The sequence below is a fragment of the Mus musculus genome, chromosome 4 (assembly GCF_000001635.26).
Source record: "Mus musculus strain C57BL/6J chromosome 4, GRCm38.p6 C57BL/6J".
Taxonomy (NCBI): domain Eukaryota; kingdom Metazoa; phylum Chordata; class Mammalia; order Rodentia; family Muridae; genus Mus; species Mus musculus.
Genome location: NC_000070.6, coordinates 53,713,549 through 53,734,724, shown reverse-complemented (window position 1 = coordinate 53,734,724; position 21,176 = coordinate 53,713,549). Strand labels below are relative to the sequence as shown.

The following is a 21,176-nucleotide window of genomic DNA, read 5'->3' as shown; positions in this document are numbered from 1 at the left end:
TGAGAGTAGTGAACAGAAGGTAGCACGGAAAGACTAAAGTAGCAAAAGAAAGCTGTGGAGAATGGAGACTGTCCCTAAGGACTCTAAAAATTAATGCAAACTTCTCCCCATGGGATGAGAATGCTCATTTAGCGTTCTCTCACTGATGTCCATGAAGTGGATGTTAGGAGCAGGAACAGAAAAGCAAACTTGCAATTGTTATCTCCTATGGCTTTAAAAATGCTTTAACAGAACCCGCACCACAACGCAAACATCAGGAAACCCAGCCCAGCAAACTGTAAGACAATGGATGCTTTTCAAAACCATTAAGATTTAAATCTTATTAAGATTATCCTATATGTAGATTTTAGTAGATGATTAAATATTATTAAGAGTATCTGCTGACCCAGTGGATATATATCCATCACAACTCAAGCATTTATGGCTCAGGGAACATTGCAGGGTGGGGTCTGAAAAATTGTAAAAGCCAGAATACCAGGAAGCCTGATGGGAAACAGTCCTCCTAGAAATGGCTGATATAATTCTGTTTCAATTAAACACACACACAGACACACCCACACACACACCACATGAGTATCTGCTAAGTATGGTGCCCTGTGAACTATAATCCTTACAGAAAGATTATAAATTTGAAACAAAAAAAATCTTTCATTTCACTAGAAATTTAAAATCTCCAAAGAACTTTTACTTATATTCTTACATATGCATTTGGATATGATATCTACTCTATATAAGAAGCAGCATGAGTATTTTAAGTATGGAAACATATTTAAAGTCAACTTTCAAAACGGCTAATAATACAGAGGCACTTAAACTGTACAAGGTGCATGCGCACTGATGATCTCCTTTGATACCCACAGAAACTTTGTGAGGTCAGCCAGGAAGGTATTATTTATGACTAACCTACAGTCATGGAACATAAAGCTTTAGGAAAGTATACCTCTCTGCTACAGAATTCAGAAACAAATATTGACGATCAAAGCTAGCAAGCTCACCTGATGGGTCATCTCACCAGTCTCTAACTGACCTTTGCTTCGTCCACGGACTCTGTTGTTTTAGTCTTGACAACTATAGAGCATATTGCTTTCTTTTAAAAGTAGCAGTGTACCGCACTCAAGGGACACTTTGGAAAGGTGGAGGAATATTTCCTAGATCAATAAACTGGCATTTAGAGGCTGAGGTCAGAACACTGGTGTTGTGAGTGACCATCCTGTTTATGTCCTCACCATTTATGTCCTGCAGCCCCTCCCCAGAGCTTCACCTGGTGCCATTAAGGCAGTGTTGCATACAGCAGTTGTTAGGTAACTGTTGAGACCCTGTCTATCCCTCCAAGAGGGCAGAAACAGTCAAGGCCAGCTGGAATGATCTGTCTGCAAGACAGCACAGCTGAACTCACAACACCAATCTAAAAAACACAGAGAATCCTATGAGCAGAGTAAGCTAGTTAGTATTTACTTATGATAAGGTCGACTGACTGACTATCATGTAACTATAAAATGAGTGACGATAGGAGAATTCTCCTAACTCCTTATCTAAGTGAGATGCTAGTTAACACATAAGCATTTTTGAGTGAGAAAATAAACAAGACAAAAGGGACCGGGTCCAAGGCTCACAGTAAGCAGGAAAAGGAAAGGCAGACAGCGCCCTAGCTTACTGAGGTCTGTGTTACTATCTGACCTGCTGAACTCAATCAATACCAGTATTATTTTTGCTTAAAAATAAAAATGAAGTTTAAAATATCACATTCTCATTTTTCTATAGGTTGAGACATCTTTAGAATATAAAATGAGAAAAAAAGCAAGCCAACAAAGACCATATCCTTATATACACACACTTCACCTGTTTCTTACCTGCTTCACTGCCTAGGCAGAACCGTGGGACACGATCTCTGACACTGACTTTGAGGCAACCGAGGAACCTGCAGCATATACTGCTGTCCCAGAGTACACTGCCACTCCAGAAGGAGTCCAACCTGCCAGAGTCAACATGACTTACCAGATCCGCTATAGAATGTCTGCATTTCTCATGATGGCTGACTACTAGTGCTCATATTTCTGATTCAAGCTATCTTAATCTCTTTCCCACCAGACTCTACCACTTATGGTCTATATCCCTACCTCTGCTCCGGGGACCAAGTTTACAACATATAAACCTTGGGGGAACAACATCTACACTGGATGAAAATGATGACAGATACCTGAAATAAAGAAGCACCTCTCCTCCTTATTCCTGTCTGCCTTTCATCTTGAAACTACAAAGGAGGATGGAAATATAAGTTCAACTTTTGGAAACATCTAAAAACTACTCCATGACTATCAAACTAGTACTGTGTACATACAAAATGGAGGAACACTGCTGTAGACAAAAATCACACACTGAGATGTACCTTCTGCAACAGAGTGGGAATGCAGCATAAGACCCCTGCTTGCCTGTCTACAGACTGAACATCCATGTTGGCCTCCTTAAGTATAGTCAAGACTGAATTTCCCAATAGAATATCTGAACAGCAGTTTACTAGAAGCTTCTGAGAAAAAAATTTCCCTTGGAAAGGCTGATATTCTTGTTCCTGCCTCTCGTTCTCTGGTCTTGAGCATAATGTTTCTATGCTGGTACTGATTATGCTGGAACAACAGTGGAAATGGAGATAGAACTTCAGCCCTGGTCTCAGTGGAGAGGCAAATTAACATCAAGAACCACCATTATTTTATTATATTGTAAAAGTTTCAGGAGCCATTTAGGAAAGGCTAAGACTAGCAGGTGGCCTACCTGGAGGTGGCCAACCTTTTTGCATGCCCTAAGATGGGTGAACTCTGAGAGGCAAGGTCCCAAGAGAATCATCTCAGGATTGCTTCTTGTAGAAGATATGCCTTTCCTGTCACTATTACATAGCCTGAGGGTTCCTGGGCATTAGCCTACCCTACTGAGCAAATTTCCTATAGATCAACATGAAGATGAACTTTAATTAGTACTATTTAGATAAATTAATAATTTTATAGAATTCCTGATTTGATTCTGGGAAGAAAGTTTTAAGAGATGGTTTTAGCTGTTTTGCTAAAAAGATGTAATAAAGTTAGAATCAAGAATAGAATGTTAGAATGTGCTACTCCACATAGAATAGTAAGTAAAGGCTGCATAATAAGGAATACAATGAGCTGTCACAATTACACTAAAGGGAGAAACAGGCTTGGGAAAGATTTGTGTTCAAGGAAAAACATTCATTCTAAGTCAACTCTGAGGCTGCAGCCACAGGTGAGCACTATAAGGCAAGGCCATGTGAAACTGTTGCTTTGAACTTATAATGAGTTGGCAAAATGAACTTAATAGCAACGTCCTTCTGTGGAAATCTTCCCAATATGACTGTAGATGTTTTACATTTTCAGCCCACTCACCTCATTCTTCCACAGGTGATACTGCAGTGCGAACGCAGTGAAGTCTCTCGGAACACAGAAAAATCTGCATTCTGAAGCCGGGCCTTGAGAAGCATTTTTCACTTGTTCGAAGTTTTTATTAATTGATTCCAGAATCCATGGGTCAATAAGGAACACTGGCACATTTTGGCTGGATGTCAGCATAATAAATTTCTTAACTGCACGCTGTTTCAGAGGAAAATAATCTCTATGAAGCCATTAAGTCAATAGATTTTTTTTTTCCAGTACTGGCAACTGAACCCTGGATCTCACACTTACTAGGTAAGTGCTCTGTCACTACAAAAGCCAAGCATGGTGATGACCGCCTGTAACCTCAACATTCCAGAGGTAGAGGCAGGAGACTATCACAAAGCTTGAGAGGCAAGCCTGGTCTACACAGAAAGTTCCATGCCAACCAAGGCTACAGTTGTCTCAAAATAACAGACATAAATAAGACAAAACAAAGAAGCAATAAACAAACAAAGAAAACTGTTAAATCAAAGGCTTTTGTTTGTTTGTTTAGTAAACCAGCATTACTTTTCAGTGTTAAGAACTGTCGTTGACACAGGATCTCATGCAGGCCAGGCTGGCCTGCACAGTGTCTGTCTGTAGCTGAAGGTGATCTTGAGCTCCTGGCCCCCCTGCTATCATGTCTGGTTTATACAGTGCTTGAGATTGAACCCAGGGCTTCCTGCATGCTAGGCAAACGCTCTGTCAACTGAGCTACAGTTTAACTCCACCCTCTCAGCATTGTTTTGCATTTTTAATTAGGTTTAAAAAAAGTTTAAAAAATGCATTTTTAAAATACGGAGGTTATGAAATTTTGTAAAACAAAAGATGTAGTGTATATATTTCATTATCTGTTCCTTTCCTCTTCCAAAGAAAGCACCGAGATTTTTATTCCTGATTATTAATTTCCCTTTATGTTTGTAGATCAATTCTGATTCATTTGTTCATTGATTTGGGGAAGCAATATAGCTCAGTGAACAAGAATTTTAGAGATGGAACACTTTCATCTGGATTCAGATACTTACTAGCCAACTAACCTTACTCTCTCTAACTAGCTAAACTGAGAACAGCAATAGATACTGATTTTATAAGGTTTCCACACGGACAAAGTGAGATATTGCATGTAAAGCTCTTGGTAGAAGTTCTACCCTCATAACAATAACCAAGGTAGTTATTGTTACTGCCATCCTTCAACACATATTAGAGGAGTAATCAATGAGTGAGCTACAGACAACATTGTAACTGAAACTTCTTGTCTGGTGTACATACCCACTGTGTGCTATCAAATCCAACTCGATTCCCTTTGGATTTTGATGAACCCGGTCCATTCTAACAGAGGGGGAAAAAGGTATTTTAGTAAATTCATAGCCCAGCGGGCAATATCTACATGCTTATTTTCATACTCAGAACCAAACAGTAATATAATTTTATACTACAATCCAAGATGTAAAACATTGAAAGAGTAACACAAGTTGCTGAAATAGTTCAATGCTATGGCCAGCATTTCTGAACCAATTAATGCCCATTAAAAAAGAACATCCACATTCCTGTGTCTGTCTGTCTGTCTGTTTGTCTGTTTCCCCTCCCCACCACCTCTCTCTGTCCTGCCCCAGTCCCTTAAACCCTGAGATTACAGCTAGAACCAGCTGTCTCTCTGAAATTAGGGTCATCCATCTTGCATCATATTCCTAACTTCATCTCCACACAGAGTTGGTGAAGAGATGGCAAAAAAGTATAATGAGGAGCAGTTCCCGAGTGTCAGGGTCTGTTTCATACTTCCAAAAGAAAGAAAGAAAAGAAAAAGGGTGGTTCCTCTCTCATCCACACCCCCTCAACATTCCTGCAAAGCAAGGTCATTATTTCTAGTTGAGAGATGGGCCCCAATGCCCACACTTTTCATGATGTACACTATTATTTCACATGCTCTAGGTTACTTACAATAGTGCTTTTTAAATGTTGTGGTTTAGAGAGTCAGAAGGAAGAAAGCAATATTATCAGTATTCATATGATTAGCCCCAAAATGCTTTAAAACTAAATAGAAGAAAGAATGTGATGGTCTAGAAATCAGAAGACTGTCTCAAACTCAAAGAAGTCTGACAGCTCCTTATGTTTTCAATGTTTTTATACCTGTGAATTATAAATGAGGATGCTGATAATGAGAACTGCCTCATCCTACAAACACAATGCCCTCAACATTCTTAAAAAGAACGTTTGTCTTCTCATTAAATTGCGTCCTCAAGGACGGGTGCGCAAGCCAAGCTGTCTGTATTAGCATGTCTGCCATAGTGCTTGGTTAAATGTCAGGAAGAATTGCTAACTGGAGGAGAAAGACAGGAGGAAGAGTAACTAAGGCAGAGCTGGATTCAGTGTCTCCAAGATCTGCAACTGAGTAATAGCTGAATACAATGTACATTTGAGAAAAATAAACAACAAAACTAAAGAGTAACTTTGTTATCTTCAGTCTTGACAAGGGTTGGAAACTGCAGGCAGATCCTCATCTTTTCACTACAGCCCTACTTTAGGAGAGGACACTGAATATGTTGTACTTGGAATAAGTACATTTCAGTGAGCTAGTAGATTACAGCTTTTCTTTGGAATTAAGAGCATATATCAGAAATTCTACCTCTTTCTTTCTTTCTTTTTTTCTTTCTTTCTTTCTTTCTTTCTTTCTTTCTTTCTTTTTCTTTTATTCATTTATTTATTTATTTATTTATTTATTTATTTATTTATTTATTTTTTTGGTGTTTTGGTTTCTCTGTATAGCCCTGGCTGTCCTGGAACTCACTCTGTAGACCAGGCTGGCCTCAAACTCAGAAGTCCACCTGCCTCTGCCTCTCAAGTGCTGGAATGAAAGGCATGCGCCACCACTGCCCAGCAAATTCTACTCTTTTAAACTGTATAGTTGACTGCATGTATGGTTGTCAGAACACAGTCCAAGAATGGAGTCATTCAAGGAGAATTCTGAGAGCTTGTAAAGAAACTCTTAAGACAAGAGTCTTGTGACCTGTTTGTTCAAACTCAGAAGTGTCCCTGGAATGTGTTTTTGTGCTCTTCCTAGGTGCAGAGGGTAACAGTGAGTTTACCTGAGCTGTTGTTATTCATGTGTGTCTAGGCACATGAGGTTGGTCTTTGTGATTGTACACTTTACTCAGGTGACTTTCCTTAGCCCTCAGAGTGTAAATTGCCTGATGCTATGAATAAGGTTGGCTATCGCATGAAACTTTGGTCACCTCATTTTCAGGCCTGCTCTCTTAGGTCCATGCCACCGACTAGAATGGTAAACATATATTTACAGTTGTTACTATCACGTCTACCTAGAACACTCCACCTTGTCCAAACCACATTCTGACCACCAGTCTTCCACTGTGCCACCACACTAACATTAATATACATATAATCCATGGGAGGGCTGAGGCCAGAGGATCATTAGTGGGTTCTAGGACGTCCAACCTGCATGACACTGTGAGTTTCTTAGTCAAAAAGCAAATCAAGATAAACAACAGAAATCCAGCTACTCAGTTGTCTGCACATGAAAGCACACAGCTAACCATGGCTGTTCACTGCTGTCACTGCCAATTCTCGACAGATGTTGAGTAGGCCTTCATTCTGTGGAGCACCTACACTCTCTTGCCCACTAATTCTCATCCCCTTGGGTGACTTCTGCTCTTTCTGCCTTTTTAACTCATTTCCTCATTCTATCTGTCAGTAGCATAGCTCTCTCTTTCTTGAGAAAAGGAATTAAAGACCTCTCAAGGGCTGGAAAGATGGCTCTCAGAGATGGAGGGCACTGACTGCTCTTCCAGAGGTCCTGAGTTCAATTCCCAGCATCCACATGGTGGCTCACAACCATCTGTAATGAGATCTGATGCCCTCTTCTGGTGTGTCTAAAGACAGCTACAGTGTATTTAAAATAAATAAATAAATGAATAAATCTCTAAAAAAAAGAAAAAAGAACTTTCAAGCACTCCCAATAGTTTGCTCCCCAGTGAAATGACAGTCACACAGTCTGACTTTGCTTTTCTCATAAGAGATAAACTGTCTATATTCCTATTTATAGTTACTCTACTTACTAAATTGCATGCCCTTTTGCTTGGCCAAAGACACTGCTCCAGAACTTTCCTTTCTCTGCTGGACCATTCCTCTTAGTATATACACACAACATTATTCTTCCCACTAAACATAATTAAAACAAGGAACAAACAAAAAACTCTTAACAGCCCTTTTCCTCAACAATTTCTTGTTCTCTTTTATGCTGGATAGTTGTGTTGGTACAGCCTTTAACCCCAATACTTGGGAGGCAGAGGTAGGAAGATCTCCGTGAGTTAGAGGCCAGCTTGGGCTATAAAGCTAGTTCTAGGACAGTCAAGGCTACACTGAGGAAACCCTCTATTAAAAACCAACCAACCAACGAAATAAAAAACTCCCAATGGTTGCTCTCCTTGCCTTTCCTTCCTACGAGATCACTTGAGCTCAGATCCACTCTGCCAAACACTCACACCTACCACTGACTTCCACAATAGTAATTCCGTTGGTTGTTAGCTCTTCCTCATTTCTTCTAACAAGACCTGGTAACCTCTGCTTCACTGGTGTACTTCAGTTACTGGACTCTCATGATTCCCATACTACACTCTTGCTGTGTGTCTCTGGTTATTCCTTTTTAGTCTCACTCGCTAGTTCTCAATTCCTTGAAAGGAGCTTCAGGGGCCAAAGCTCGGATCCCGAGATAGTCTCTCTTTTAAATCTATGTTCACTTAGTATTTGGTATCTCATTGAGTCTTGTTGCGTTTTATTTTTATTAAAGATTTACTTATTATATGTGTATGAGTGTTTTGCTTATACATGTGTATCACATGTGTGCAGTGCCTGCAGAGGCCAGAAGTGAGTATAAAATCTCTTAGAATTAGAGTTATAGGAGGTTTGAGCCACCCCACAGGTGCTGGAAACCAAATCTAGATCCTCTTGAAGAACAGCAAATGTTCTCAACTGCTAAGCTGTGTCTCAAGCCCATAGCCGCTGCTGCTGCTGCTGCTGCTCCTCCTCCTCTTCTTCTTCTTTTTTTTTTTTTTTTTTTTTTTTTTTTTTTTTTTTTTTTTTTTTTGGCTTTTTGAGACAGTGTTTCTCTGTATTGTCCTGGCTGTCCTGGAACTCACTTTGTAGACCAGGCTGGCCTCCAACTCAGAAATCCGCCTGCCTCTGCCTCCCAAGTGCTGGGATTAAAGGGGTGTGCCACCACGCCCGGCCCTCCTCTTCTTTTAATACTTTCTTATTTTAGTGATGGCACATGCACCATGCTATGCATGGGGGTCTGAGGACAACTTGTGAAAGTTTGTTCTTTCCACTATGTGGCTTCTTCGGAGGCTCACCCTCAGGAAGGTACCTTTACCAGAGCCAGCTTGACCCGAATCGTAGAACTGGATATACCATCTACCTGCTTATAACTCCAAACCAGAGTCCTGTGAATTGCAGACTTGTACATCTGGCTGTCTGTTTGTCACCAGGATGTCAACTAGGCACCTAAAACTGGCATATGCAAAGCCTTCCCTCCACCCTGCTTCAGACTTGCTTTTCTAGTTTTTCTCTCAATAAACTGCAAAGTCTCAATGTCTCACTTCTATTGCCTAGGTCAAAACACAAGTAACTTTTGGTTCCCTCCTGTCATTCACACCCTGCATCTAACAATCCACAGATCCTCACAGCTCTGCTTTTGGTTTCTTAGTAATTCCCTTGTCTAAGCTATTGCTACCTCTTGTGTAAACTACAGTCGCTTTTAACTAGTTTCTTTCAGCCTGTGCTCCTATAATCTATTCCTAAATAGAGCAGATAGGTTAGTCACAACTATGCCATGTTAATAGCTCATTCCTATGGTTCAATCTTACCAATAAGACCCAAAGTTCTCATGGTGGTCGATAACACTCTCAACGACAGCAAAATCTTCAGTTTTCCCAACCCTCCTCTCATCTCTCACTCCTCTCCAACTACAATAACACCCAGGTTATTCCAGACACTTTCTACCTCGGTTTTTATGCTCTATTTCCTCTCGTTCTACACAGAACTCTTCTCCTATAGATATCCACGCAATTCATTCTTTTCCAACAAGCTTTTTCTTAATTGTAAAGGCCTTCTACATTCCTCATGCTCATCTGGAAAACTCCTACACATCCCATAAGACCAACTTAAAATATTGTGCACCCATGAACTATCCAGTAACCCCGTCCTCCAAGGATGCTACTCTTCAGTTTTTTTTTTTTTTTTTCTTCCAGAAAACTTAACTTGAAGAGTCAAAGCTAAGAACACTATGGATATCTAGTCTTATAAAGCTTAAAGACCATATAATTTTAATGGCCTCTTGTAAGAAAAGAAAAGCAAGGGTACATTTTGCAAATGTTCTAAAAACTATGTAGTTTTTGGTCCTAGAATTAAAATTTCATTATCTTAATAGTTGTTCTATCTATGGGAAGAACAGCTACTGGTACCCAGTGGCTACAACTGTAAATGAATAAGAAAACTGCAGCCACTGCCAACCAATGACCATACAAACAGAGAACCAAAAAAGTAAATAACCTGACCTCTTCTTCCTAGTCTCCAGTCTCCAGCTGATGCTTCCCATTGGTTGAACCCAACTGGAAACCAAAAGGCAAGGGAGCTCAGCTAATGAAGTCCATAGAGGTCAGCCTCCCAGGGCATAGAGCATGGTGAGGAGAGATCTGGAGAGGCAAACAGAGAAGAGCCTCATACTATGCTATGGACTTTTGGTTAATTCTATTGGTATGCTATGCTATGCAGAGAACTTGATCAAAAATTCTAAAATTTGAATTTTAGAAATAAGTCTAACAGTACATAAGAATTACAAAGTCTAAACACTAGGGGATAGAAGAATTCTTAACTAGTAAAATATTCAGAATGGAGTCTTGTAGAAATTTATTTAAATTCCAGCCCAAGGTTTCTCCCACCTTGCCTATTTAAGTTCCCAAATAAAAGACACACACAACCTTTATATTTTCAATAAGCCTTAAACAGCACAATAGCTGGGCAGCTGTCTAGCCTCTATGTGATTAGAATCTACTTTCCTATTGTTACCCTAAGTTATCACTTACTATGCTTCATCTGGGCTGCTCTTAACTCTAATTGGCCAGTCCTCAGAGGCACATTCTCTTGACTCCTAACCCATGGCAGCTTCTCCTTCCTCCTCCTGCACTCTTCTTCTCTCCTCATGGTTCTTCTCCAACCCCAAGTCCCCAAAGCCTAAACCCCACCTATGTCTCTTCTGCCCAGCTATTGGATGTTGGCATCTTTATTTACCAATCAAATATAACTTAAAGACAAGATCCCTCAACGTCTTACATGCAGACTCTCTCATCTCTAGGACAACCAATCTTAAAGGTCCAAAATTAACATTAAAATACAAACAACCTTGGGTCAACCCACTGAAGAAGTCTGAAGAAGTAAATGCTAAATTACTCCTCTATTTCCTCATATGTTCCAAAGCGCCTCAAATTGTGAGCTTAGGGAGTTAGTCTATTACTGTGCTCTGCTTAAACAGTTTCCACAAAACAAGTCAAGGGGTTAAGAAAACAAGCCTACAGATATTTCAAAAATATTTCCTACTGGATAGTGATACTGAAAAGTTAAGGGCCACCAAGAAGTAGATGGGCTGACCCAGATTCTAGAAAGAACTGGTAGAAGAATAGTTGGTGACTACTGAAGTCCAGTGACCCAACTATAATGTAATTAAAGAAAAGGCATTCCAGAAACAAGATACTAAGACTTGGAAAAAAAAAAAAAAGTCTTGTCATTTCTGATGCACAGTATCTAATAATCAAATTCTTACAGGAATCCAAATTCTTAATTTGTATGACTGTTTAAACATGCCCACTTAGAGTCACATGGCTACTAATTTGTTAAAAACTTTAAGGTCTTCAATACTTAATTTTTTCCCCCAATTGTTTATAAGCCTGCACAGATAAAGCTGGAAGGCCCTAACTGTGGCGAATCCCCATCTGTCTGGGCAGCTGCCTTCTTCTGCATCTCAGTGCTGCTCCTTCACACAAAACACTTCTCTCCAGTTCTCCATGGACTCCTAAGTGTTATCAGCAAGGGGAAGAAAGCTGCCTGACTTAGTAAACCATCTGAAAACCAATAATCTACATCCTGACACTATACAAAAGAATAAAAACCATGTGTAAAAAACTGTAATAAAAGAAATTCACTATTTTTCTGGGTAATGAAAAACTGGAGGGATGGAGGAATAATGGGGGGTGATATTTACCCAAATTTGCCATATTACACTAGACTGTAGTCTAGTGTATGTCTAGTATACTTCCATTCCAGGAATAACCTATATATTTTCCTTTAGAGAAAAATAAAGCAAGGCAAAAGTCAAAGACTGAGTGAAAATCTTTGCAAATTTTAGTAAGCAGCGAACTTAAAACTATTCTGAGCCTTTGCTGCACATGTGCTACATACATGGCTGTAAGGATTAATTCCCACTCTTAATGATGGCATACAAAATTGTTCACTGTGAATAATTGCTGCCATTCTTCTTTCAAAGCTCTCCCTCTAACTGAAAACAAATTACTCAGCATAGTGGGAAGCTAGCCCAGACTAGCACCCTGTGATGGCCACTGTTGATACCAACAGTGATTGCTGAAGGCGCTGGTGTGCCGAATCTGACTAGAAAGCACAGTGCACGATTTGCCTCACATAGTGCTCTGTCTCTACTCAGCCATTAAGCTTAATATTTTCAATTGTCCTACAGCATTCTGAGAGCCAGTTTATTACCTATCTGCCAATGTGAACATATTCTGTTAAATATAGTTTTCCTTACACATCAGAATAGCTCTACGAGTAAAGGTAACAGTTTTAGGTCCTGAATCATCAGCGAGAAACATTCTATCTAGAGTCCAGTTAACTCACTGATAAAACAGTGAAAATACAGGTTCACAAGGACTCTAATAACTTACTTCATTCATTCAATCATTCATTCAGGGGTGAGAGAAGGCCATGACCCACATGTGGAGGTCAGAGGACAACTTTGAGGAGCCAGTTCTCTCCCTCTACTGAATGTGTTCTAGGAATTGAATTCAGGATTGTCATTCTCACAGTCAACTATTGGATGGAACACAGGGCCCCAATGGAGGAGCTAGAGAAAGTACCCAAGGAGCTGAAGGGGTCTACAAACCTATAGGAGGAACAGCTCGTGTCTCTAGCTGCATATGTAGCAGAGGATGGCCTAGTTGGCCATCAATAAGAGGAGAGGCCTTGGTATTGCGAAGATCATATGTCCCAATACAGGGGAATGCCAGGGCCAGGAAGCAGGAGTGGGTGGGTTGGGGAGCAGGGTCGGGGGAGTGTATAGGGGACTTTCGGGATAGCATTTGAAATATAAATGAAGAAAATATCTAATAAAAAATGTTTTTGAAAAAAAAAAGAATTCAGGATTGTTTAGCTTAGAGGCACTGAGCCTCTTGCCAGCCTCTCAACTTTATTTTAAAAATTGTAATGTAAACCATTGGTATGAAACAGAAGTTATTAAACACTATTGTTTTTTAGCATGTACTACGTAGAAAACAGTGAGTGAGATGCATCACATCAACTAGGTTACCTCAACTGGCAATGTTGCTGTGCCCCAGTCAAAGAAACCAAAGCTTAAAGAGGTGATCTGCAAAAAGTCAGACGACTGAACTAAGATTTGAACTCAAAACCCATACTCAAGAATTACTATCAAATTATGAGTATCTTGAAAGTAAGAGCTTTGCCCTATTAATCTCAGTTTTCCTGCTATGTACCCTATGCATTAACAAGTGATTAGTAAATACAAATTCAATAAGCACACTGAGCTAAAGCCACATTAACCTGTTGGGTCTAGTAAGAAAAAAACAATGCATGGTTGAAACTTCCCTAGAAATATGTCTTCTTGGTGTGAACTGTAAGCTGACTCTGGATGGATCCCAGCTTACAGTGGGCAGACTCACAACATTTTGAGCTTATAATGACATGAAAGTACTACTATGCACTGCACGGAAATGATACTTTATGTTTGGAATTTCATCTCCCCCGGGGCAGGCTACTCAGTACTCACGATGCTGCTATTCCACTGGAGTTTGTTTCGGGATGTGAGGGGACCTTGCTGTGCTCTCTGTTACCCCACTAACTGCCAGGATTGACTTGGCTGTCGCAAGTCGATTGAGAGGCAAGTGTCCCCTTCCTCCCTCACTGCTCCATGTTTGCCCCTCTTGAAGCTGTGCACTCAGTCTGTCAAAAATGACAACGTTCCCCTCAAGAGGAGGACTGCTGTTGGGCCAAAGGCATATGAGAAGTTGTGCTCCCGCACAGAACATCCAAAGAAAGTTTGCATTTTAAAAACCTGTCTTCTGTCAAGCCTATCCCTCTATGAAATACAGTGTATTTGCTCCTTATCTTTAATTATTAGATAATTAGATTGATTTTATTTGTAGAGCACAGAAAATCTAAACATCTAAATAAGCAGCAAGGGCCAAGAGGATATCTACAGTAATGCTTGCTCCAAACATAAGCAGAAATAGGCCTTCTTTATTCTAAGACAGCAAATAGCCCCCTTCCCTAGTCCACGACCCACTCAGGGTAATCTCTCCTAAGACCCTGGAATGCTGGGTACTCATCCCGACCTGGAGCTACAGCCATTCACTGCTACGACTCCAACCCACTGACTCCAGCCCAGTATCTTGACTTCATTCCCTCAAACAGCATCAAGGGTAAGTTACACTACAATTCAAGTACATTCCGAATCAAAATATACACTAGCAGATAAAATAATTTTGATAGGTTATCAAAATTACTTATCAGTGACTTAATTTAACTGATATTATTTAGGGATAACAATTTATTATTCAACAGGGAATATGAATAGGTTAAATACTATTGAAATATTACTTTTGATTTAATTGTATAATTACAAAAACATTTAACTGAATTTTAAACTGCCTATTACATTCTAAAAAGATGAGAAACCCACTGAGAAATGTTTCTTTAAAAAATAAACATTATTAATTTTCTATACTGAAATTTAAATATATTAAGAAAACACAGAGCCACAGTTATGTCGAATAAGAAAAGACAATTACCCTTGCAGACAAATAGTGCTTGTAGTAGTACAGCTGAAACAGCAGAAAGGCAGAACTCGTCAATGTTAAAAGGGCCAAGACCACGTTCTTATTGATTCTACTCATTGGTCTATGGTGTTCTCTTGGGTGGTTTTTAACAGTAGCCCAGTTGTTTTCATCTTCTTCATGAAACAGAATCTTGTTTCCTGTGACCAGAGATACTTCTGCAAAGAAAAAAGGCCAATTTGACAACAAAAAAATTAACTTCAATAATTATTGACAACACACACACAGTTATTTATATTTACCCAAGTATGGCAGTACACGTTTATCGTCAGCATTTGGTATGCTGAGGTAGGGGGATAGCAAGTACAAGGCCAGCCTTGGCTACATAATGAGGTTAAGGCCAGCTTGAGCTCCACAAAAAGATTTTGTCTCAAACCAACAAATATGAAAAGCAAACGTAGAAAAGACAAAATGAAAGACAGGAAAGGCTATCTGCAGTTCAGGAGAGCACCATGGCAAGAAGGAGTGCGGAGGGAGGCTTCTCCATGAGTCTGACTCAACAGAGCTGTCCTGGGACCTCTGGGCCGCAGGGTCTATGTCTGACCAGTTCAAAGGCGATGCTACTTCTGACCACGCTGACTAAAGAAGGAAAAACGTGAGACAGCCTTTAGTCAAGGATCATAGTATCTAGCTGTTTATTTTGTGAGACGTGTGTATGTGTGTATGAGTGTGAGGTATAGGATATTCATATATTAACTTGGTATTTGCAAAGAAAAAGGAAACTTTGATAAACATTTTGATCTTTCACCCTGGGTACCTCTGATTACCTTTTTAGTATAGGAAATTTAATATGTATATCCTCTTACCCCCTCTCCAAAAAAATGATTTTAGTTAGGTAGATTTAAAGATCCCCTAGTATTTAGCTTTATTTTTCAATATTAATACAGCTTTTACTTAACATTTACGTTTTCTTTTGTTCCCTGGTTATAATGAGAAACTGACAAACTATGGTTCTTTCTTTCTTTTTCCTACTTATTTCTACTTGGTTATTTTATTCTGTCCCGTAATTATGCTATTTGACTCTTATTCCACAGTGATCCTACTGCCATACCCTGTGCCCACTCATCTCCGCAGCTCATCAAGAAGAGACTGTGAAGGTACCACTACTGTTAGTGTTGGTATTGTTAAAACACGATGTCAGAAAAGTTTGGCTGGGAGGTCATACTTCACGTCCCCTGATAGGTTACAGGATTTATATCACTGCCCTGTAAAGCTAAATGTTCTTTTGATAACAGTCAACACCACAGCCCCACATACAGAGAATCTGATCTGTTTTGACAGGATGTACAAAGTATGCAAACATATTCCCTACCTGTAAAATTCAACTCTTGTTTACCTAGACTATATAATGATGGTGGTAACTGTATATTCATTTTCTTCAGTCTTCGAGTGTTCTTTAAACTTATAATGATTATAGAAAGCTTTTTGAAGTTATGTTTAAATAACTTCATTAGGACACTGGATTCTCTATTTCCAGAACTAAAGTATAACTCCTTCACTGCCCTTTCAGTTGTTCAACTTCCAAAGCCTGTTATCATGTCACCTTGCCGAAGCTTCAAGGTCAATTTTCCATTTCATAGGCTGTTATGAAATCTGTGTCTCCTTGTGTGTCCTTTCTTCCTGAACTCTGCCAGACTGCTGTCTTACAACCAACTCCTAGCACTTGAGCCAATGAACGTTGCCTGATTTTTTTGCAATGCTGCTAATTGAACCCAAGGCCTCACTCTCTCCAGGACTGGTCAGCACATTACCCCTGAAGGACAGCACAACACTGTCATTTTAAAATGAGTTTTTACTCTTAGTAAATGCGTGGGTGTGCTCACATGTGTGCAGGCCCCGTGAAGGACAGAGGAACTGGAATTCCCCTGGAACTGGAGTTACAGGTGGTAGCTGTGAGTCGCCTGTCATGGGTTCTAGGAAGCAAAATCAGACCCCTGGGAAGAGCAGTGCATGCCCTTAACCACGGACTTCCCCGTCTTCCATTAGTTGTCCCCTTTGACCTACACAGCTATCACTTATTTTCTCATTTATTTTCTTCCCGCTGTAACATTTTTAAATGTTCATTTTATTTTAGTTTCTTATCTTTAAATGACCAGACCTCCCCCAGATCAGTTATTCATAAGAACACTGGGGTAGTAGGAAACATGTTCTAGACTAGATGGAAGGTTTTTTTATGACAGAAAAATTTATACACATGTGTACATATGTGAGAAAGATAGAGAACACATTATATGTGAAAAGTTAAAACATAACTCCTTCATGTTATCAGGAACAAGTCGCAAAGAGTGCCTGACAATCTCTCCATTTTGCTGCTGTACGGACAGAGCATTTGTGCATACAGTTTGCTTCTCTTCTTGCTAGTTCATGCTGCCAAACAGCTGTGACTGCTCTCACATCTTCCCTACATGTCCTGACCACAAACATAAATACTCCAAACTAGACAACGTACAGAGAATGAGAGACTTTGGAACACTCACTCCTAAAGGGAAAACCTATCAAAGCCCTCCCCTCAAGGCTCAGGGATATCTGTAGAAAAGGAAATAGAAAGCCTGTAAGAGCCAGAGGAAACAGCGTTTTCCAGACACAACAAGGCCAATGAACTCACAGAGACTGTGACAGCATGAACAAGACCTGCACAGGTTCAAGTCAGACAAAAATCCCAGCTCGGAGAAGGGGAAGTGGGCATGAAGTCCCACCCTGAGCCAAGAAGGTATTTGTAACTAATAACTTCTGAAGGGCAGGGGGAGAAAACAGTTTTTCTTAAATGGAGTGACAGCATGTATCAAACGTAGCTCAGGATAGACTGCATATTCATTAATAGTTAGCCAACACAAAATAGACCCCCATGTATTTTTGTTTTGCTTTGCTTTTTATAAGAGAAAGTTGAGTGGCTTATCAGGGAAGAATTTGGGGTGGGGAAAGAATATAACCAAAATATATAGTATGAAAAAAACAAAGTCTAGTAGGGCCTCATGGCACAGACCTGTATATAATACCACCTAGTCTGGAAGGTAGACAGGGTGATGGTAAATTCAAAAGCTGACTATGCTGCAGAGTTCCTGGCCAGCCTGAGAAACTCAGTGAGACTATCTCAAAATACAAACTGAACACGGAGCTGGGAATGTCACTCAGCAGTAGAGTGCTTGCATACACAAGGCCCTAGATTCAGTCCCAGGACTGATGATAATGATAGACCTTTACCTAATTAATGTTCACTCGCTTCTTCATCCTTTACAAAATAACCTCTACCTTGCCACATTGTCACTGGAAGATGACAAGGTAAAATACTGTACTCTGTCTATGTGACTATCCAGAAGAATCATAAGCACATGGTGACTCCTTTCTGAATATGCTGGAAGGAAAGTTCTTTGAGGAAATAAAGGACCTAGGGAAGAGAGGTTGCATAAAAAGTTAGCTAGGTAAGGTTGACTTTCAGGTGAAGAAATGTAGATGTTTTTCTTTTTATTTAATGTCTTTCCTATTTGAACATAATTCTGCAATACAAATAAAATAGAATAAAGTCTACTTTCAATCAGGCATGGTGGTGTAAGCCTTTAATTCGAGCACTTGGGAGACAGAGACAGGTATACCTCTGGGTTAGAGGCCAGCCTCCTCTACCAGGCCAGAGAAGGCCACACAATGAGACTCTGTTTCAAAACAAAACAAAAGAAACCCACTACCACCAGCAACCTTATTTTGCCAATGTTCTCACTGCTAGAATGGAATGTGCTAAATCAGTTGTTACTGTGCACAGAGGGGATGAGTGCAAATCAGTAAATCAGTGCCTGCAAGTCTGTGGAGGTCACACTACCTCTGGGGTCACTCTCTGGGTACCACCAGCCTTTGTGTGAGAGGGCAGGAATGTGCAGGCCAGAAAATGCCCAGTATTTGCTCTATCACACTCTGCCTTACTCCCTCAGACAGAGCCTCTCACTGATGTTGGAGCCAGGCTGGTTGGTGGCCAGCAATCCTCTCATTTCTGCTGGCTCCCCCTAGTGCTGGGGTGACAGGCATGCACATAGCCATGCTTGGCTTTCTATGTGAGTGCTAATATCTGAACTCAGGTCCTCATCTCATGCTTGCTCTTAGTAACTGAGCCACCTCTCCAACCCCCTCCCCCCACTCCTGCACACCCCAAAGACAAGTCTCTCACTAGCCTAGAATTCACTAAGCAGGCTGGGCTGGATGGCCAGGGATCCTTAGGAATTCTATCTCCCTCTCCCCAGCTCTGAGATTATACGTTCAGGCTACCATGCTCAGCTTTTTAAAGTACCTTCTAGAAGAGGGCAGAAGTCGTATCACCATGCCTACAATGGCAAGCACTTTAGTGAGTGAGTTGAGCCAGCTCAAATCAAGTTACTTGATTTACATTTCATGTTATTTTTAACTGAGTGTACTAGCTAATTTTATGTCACCTTATCACATGCTAGAATAATCTGGGAAGAGGGAACCCCAATTGAGAAGATGCCTCCACAAGACTAGACTGTAGGCAAGCCTCCTGTAGAGAATTTTCTTAAGTTGTGATTTGATGTGGGAGGGTCCAGCCCATTATGGGTGGTGTCATTCCTGGGCTGGTGGTCCTGGGTTCTACAAGAAAGCAGGCCAAACAAACCATGAGAGCAGGTAAACAGCATCCCTCCATGGTCACTGCATCAGCTCCTGCTCCAGGTTGCTGCCCTCAGTGCTTTGGATGATAAACTGTAATCTAAAACTTAGCAAACCAAACCCTTTCTTCCCCAGTCACTTTTGGTCATGGTATTTCACCACTGTAGTATTAGCTCTAACTAAGACAGTGAGTAAAGCCTTTCCCTCAAGAGGCAAGTGACTAACTGCTTGGTTGAGAGCATTTACCCAAGGCTGGTCTGTCGATCATTATGCAGCTCTGTTTCCTAGTGCTTTTTTTTTTTTTTGTCTTGGCCTCCAAAGTGCTGGTATTACAGGTGTGTGTTACCATGGTTGGCTCACAGGCTGACTTTTACTTAATGGAAATCTTCAAACTAGAAAGACTGGAATATCATTCTTTATAGCCGAGAAAGCTTGAGACATACAAGAAAGCGGCTTGCCTTGTACTACCTGAGAAATTGGCGATCGTGATGAAATCTGAATTCAGTTCTCTGGACGACTTTTATCTAAAGCTTTTAACTACCCGGCCCCATTTTTATCAAATCTTTCCCGATATTCCCCAACTGATAATGTAAACGGAAGACAGGAACGTTCCTACATGCAGTTATCTCGCATCGCTAACCGCGCCCACCTTATCATTATTATTGTTACTTATTATTATTACCATCGTCATCATACTATTAAGCATAGTGAGCACTCCTTCAAACGAACTAAGAATGACTACTGAGGAGTCTAAGAAGAGAGGAAAGCGACTGGTAAGCCAACCACCACCTCTCTTCGAAGCAGTTGCAGCAGGCTGCTTGCTGTACACAGAACTTGGCTTTGGCGCAGCATCAAAGTCCTTCTCAGGTGGAACCCTCCCTGGGCGGCTGCCCTGCCAACCCCCTTCCTTTCCCTGTAAGTTCATGCCACGGCGTCGGATGCACTCAGAGCAGCAGCAGGCTGCATCAGTTCCTCCCCGGCGGAGCCACCTTGGCATGCATTGGTCCTCACACCTGATCGGTCTCCCCGCATCGTCCGCTCTCGCCAACCAGCTCAAGCGTCACTGTCCCAGCCCGGCCTCTTAAGCGTCTCCATGAACCTCCAAAATCGAACCCTCGCGGGTCAGGACGATCAACGGACAGCATGGGCGTGTGGGAACGATCTGTCGCCGGGACAGCGGGGACGGCGGCAGCAAGCTCGTGCACGGACTGCGGCCGACCTCGGACTCCTCCCCGCCGCCGTAGGGAGGGTACCCCAAAGGTGGACGACCGCTACTCAGGGTATACCAGTAGACCAGCGACAGTGCCTGAAGGAACCCGCCCACGCCCAGGCTCGGCTACCCGGCCCCGGTGCCCTCATCTTACCTAACTCTAGAGCTGCGGCGGAGGCCTCGCTTTACGGCAACTGTCGCAAAGAAGCGGTCAAGCGCGCAGCGGCGTACGCTGGCTGTTGCTTTGTTCTCCGAGCGCTCCTATTAGTGTGGCCTATTTGGCCATCAGAAATCTGCAATCAGCCGTCCCTCCGGCAGTGCCCTGAGGCTGCCTGGAGTTTAGAGAAAAAACAGAACTGTCCCCCGTAGTGTACGGCTCATCAGACAGAGCGCAGAAAGTGCAAACCTAGGGTGGATAACGATTCTTTTTCTCCCTCCCTCCCTCCCTCCCTCCCTCCTCCCCCTTCTCCTCTCTCTACATTCTGCTATTGGGGACAGAATGGGGAAGAGCACTATGTAGTGATGCAAGTACTCATGAAGTTGAGGTGCCTACTTGACATCCAGGTCTAGAAGATGCGATCTTCCAGTTTGGGGCTTGAAAGAAATATAGATGCTTCTGGGCCTGGCACCTAGCATCTTTGCTTTTAGCAGAGCCATTTAAAGAGTTATTGGCAAGGAGCAGATGTGGATTTTGATAGGAATTTTTGAAAATTAAAAAGCACTAAAGAAATTATTGTAATTTTACGTTCTTTCTACGAAAATTACTAACGGCGTATAGAAAAAAATGAAATAATTTACCTA

The 21,176-nt window shown here is 41.2% G+C and overlaps 1 protein-coding gene across 15 annotated transcripts in view; it reads right to left on the bottom strand.

The window, feature by feature from the left end:
* Window positions 1–20,618, bottom strand: part of Fktn (fukutin) — a 51,679-nt gene extending 31,061 nt beyond the window's left edge. For 3 of the 15 annotated variants that reach the window (XR_003954952.1, XR_003954950.1, XM_030253578.1), the window contains exons 1-4: window positions 20,530–20,618; window positions 14,516–14,718; window positions 4,686–4,745; window positions 3,390–3,593 (exon numbers count right to left, since the gene is read on the bottom strand). Coding sequence is in view for 7 of the 15 variants with exons in the window: in XM_030253578.1 (XP_030109438.1) it covers window positions 3,390–3,593; window positions 4,686–4,745; window positions 14,516–14,620 (369 nt within the window). In the remaining 8 variants the exon portion in view is untranslated. Of the gene's footprint in view, window positions 1–3,389; window positions 3,594–4,685; window positions 4,746–9,982; window positions 10,121–14,515; window positions 14,719–20,178 lie in introns of all 15 variants that reach the window. The other 12 variants (XR_003954951.1, XR_881064.3, XR_881065.3 and 9 more) reach the window with 7 other exon arrangements.
* Between the last annotated feature and the right edge of the window lie 558 nt (window positions 20,619–21,176).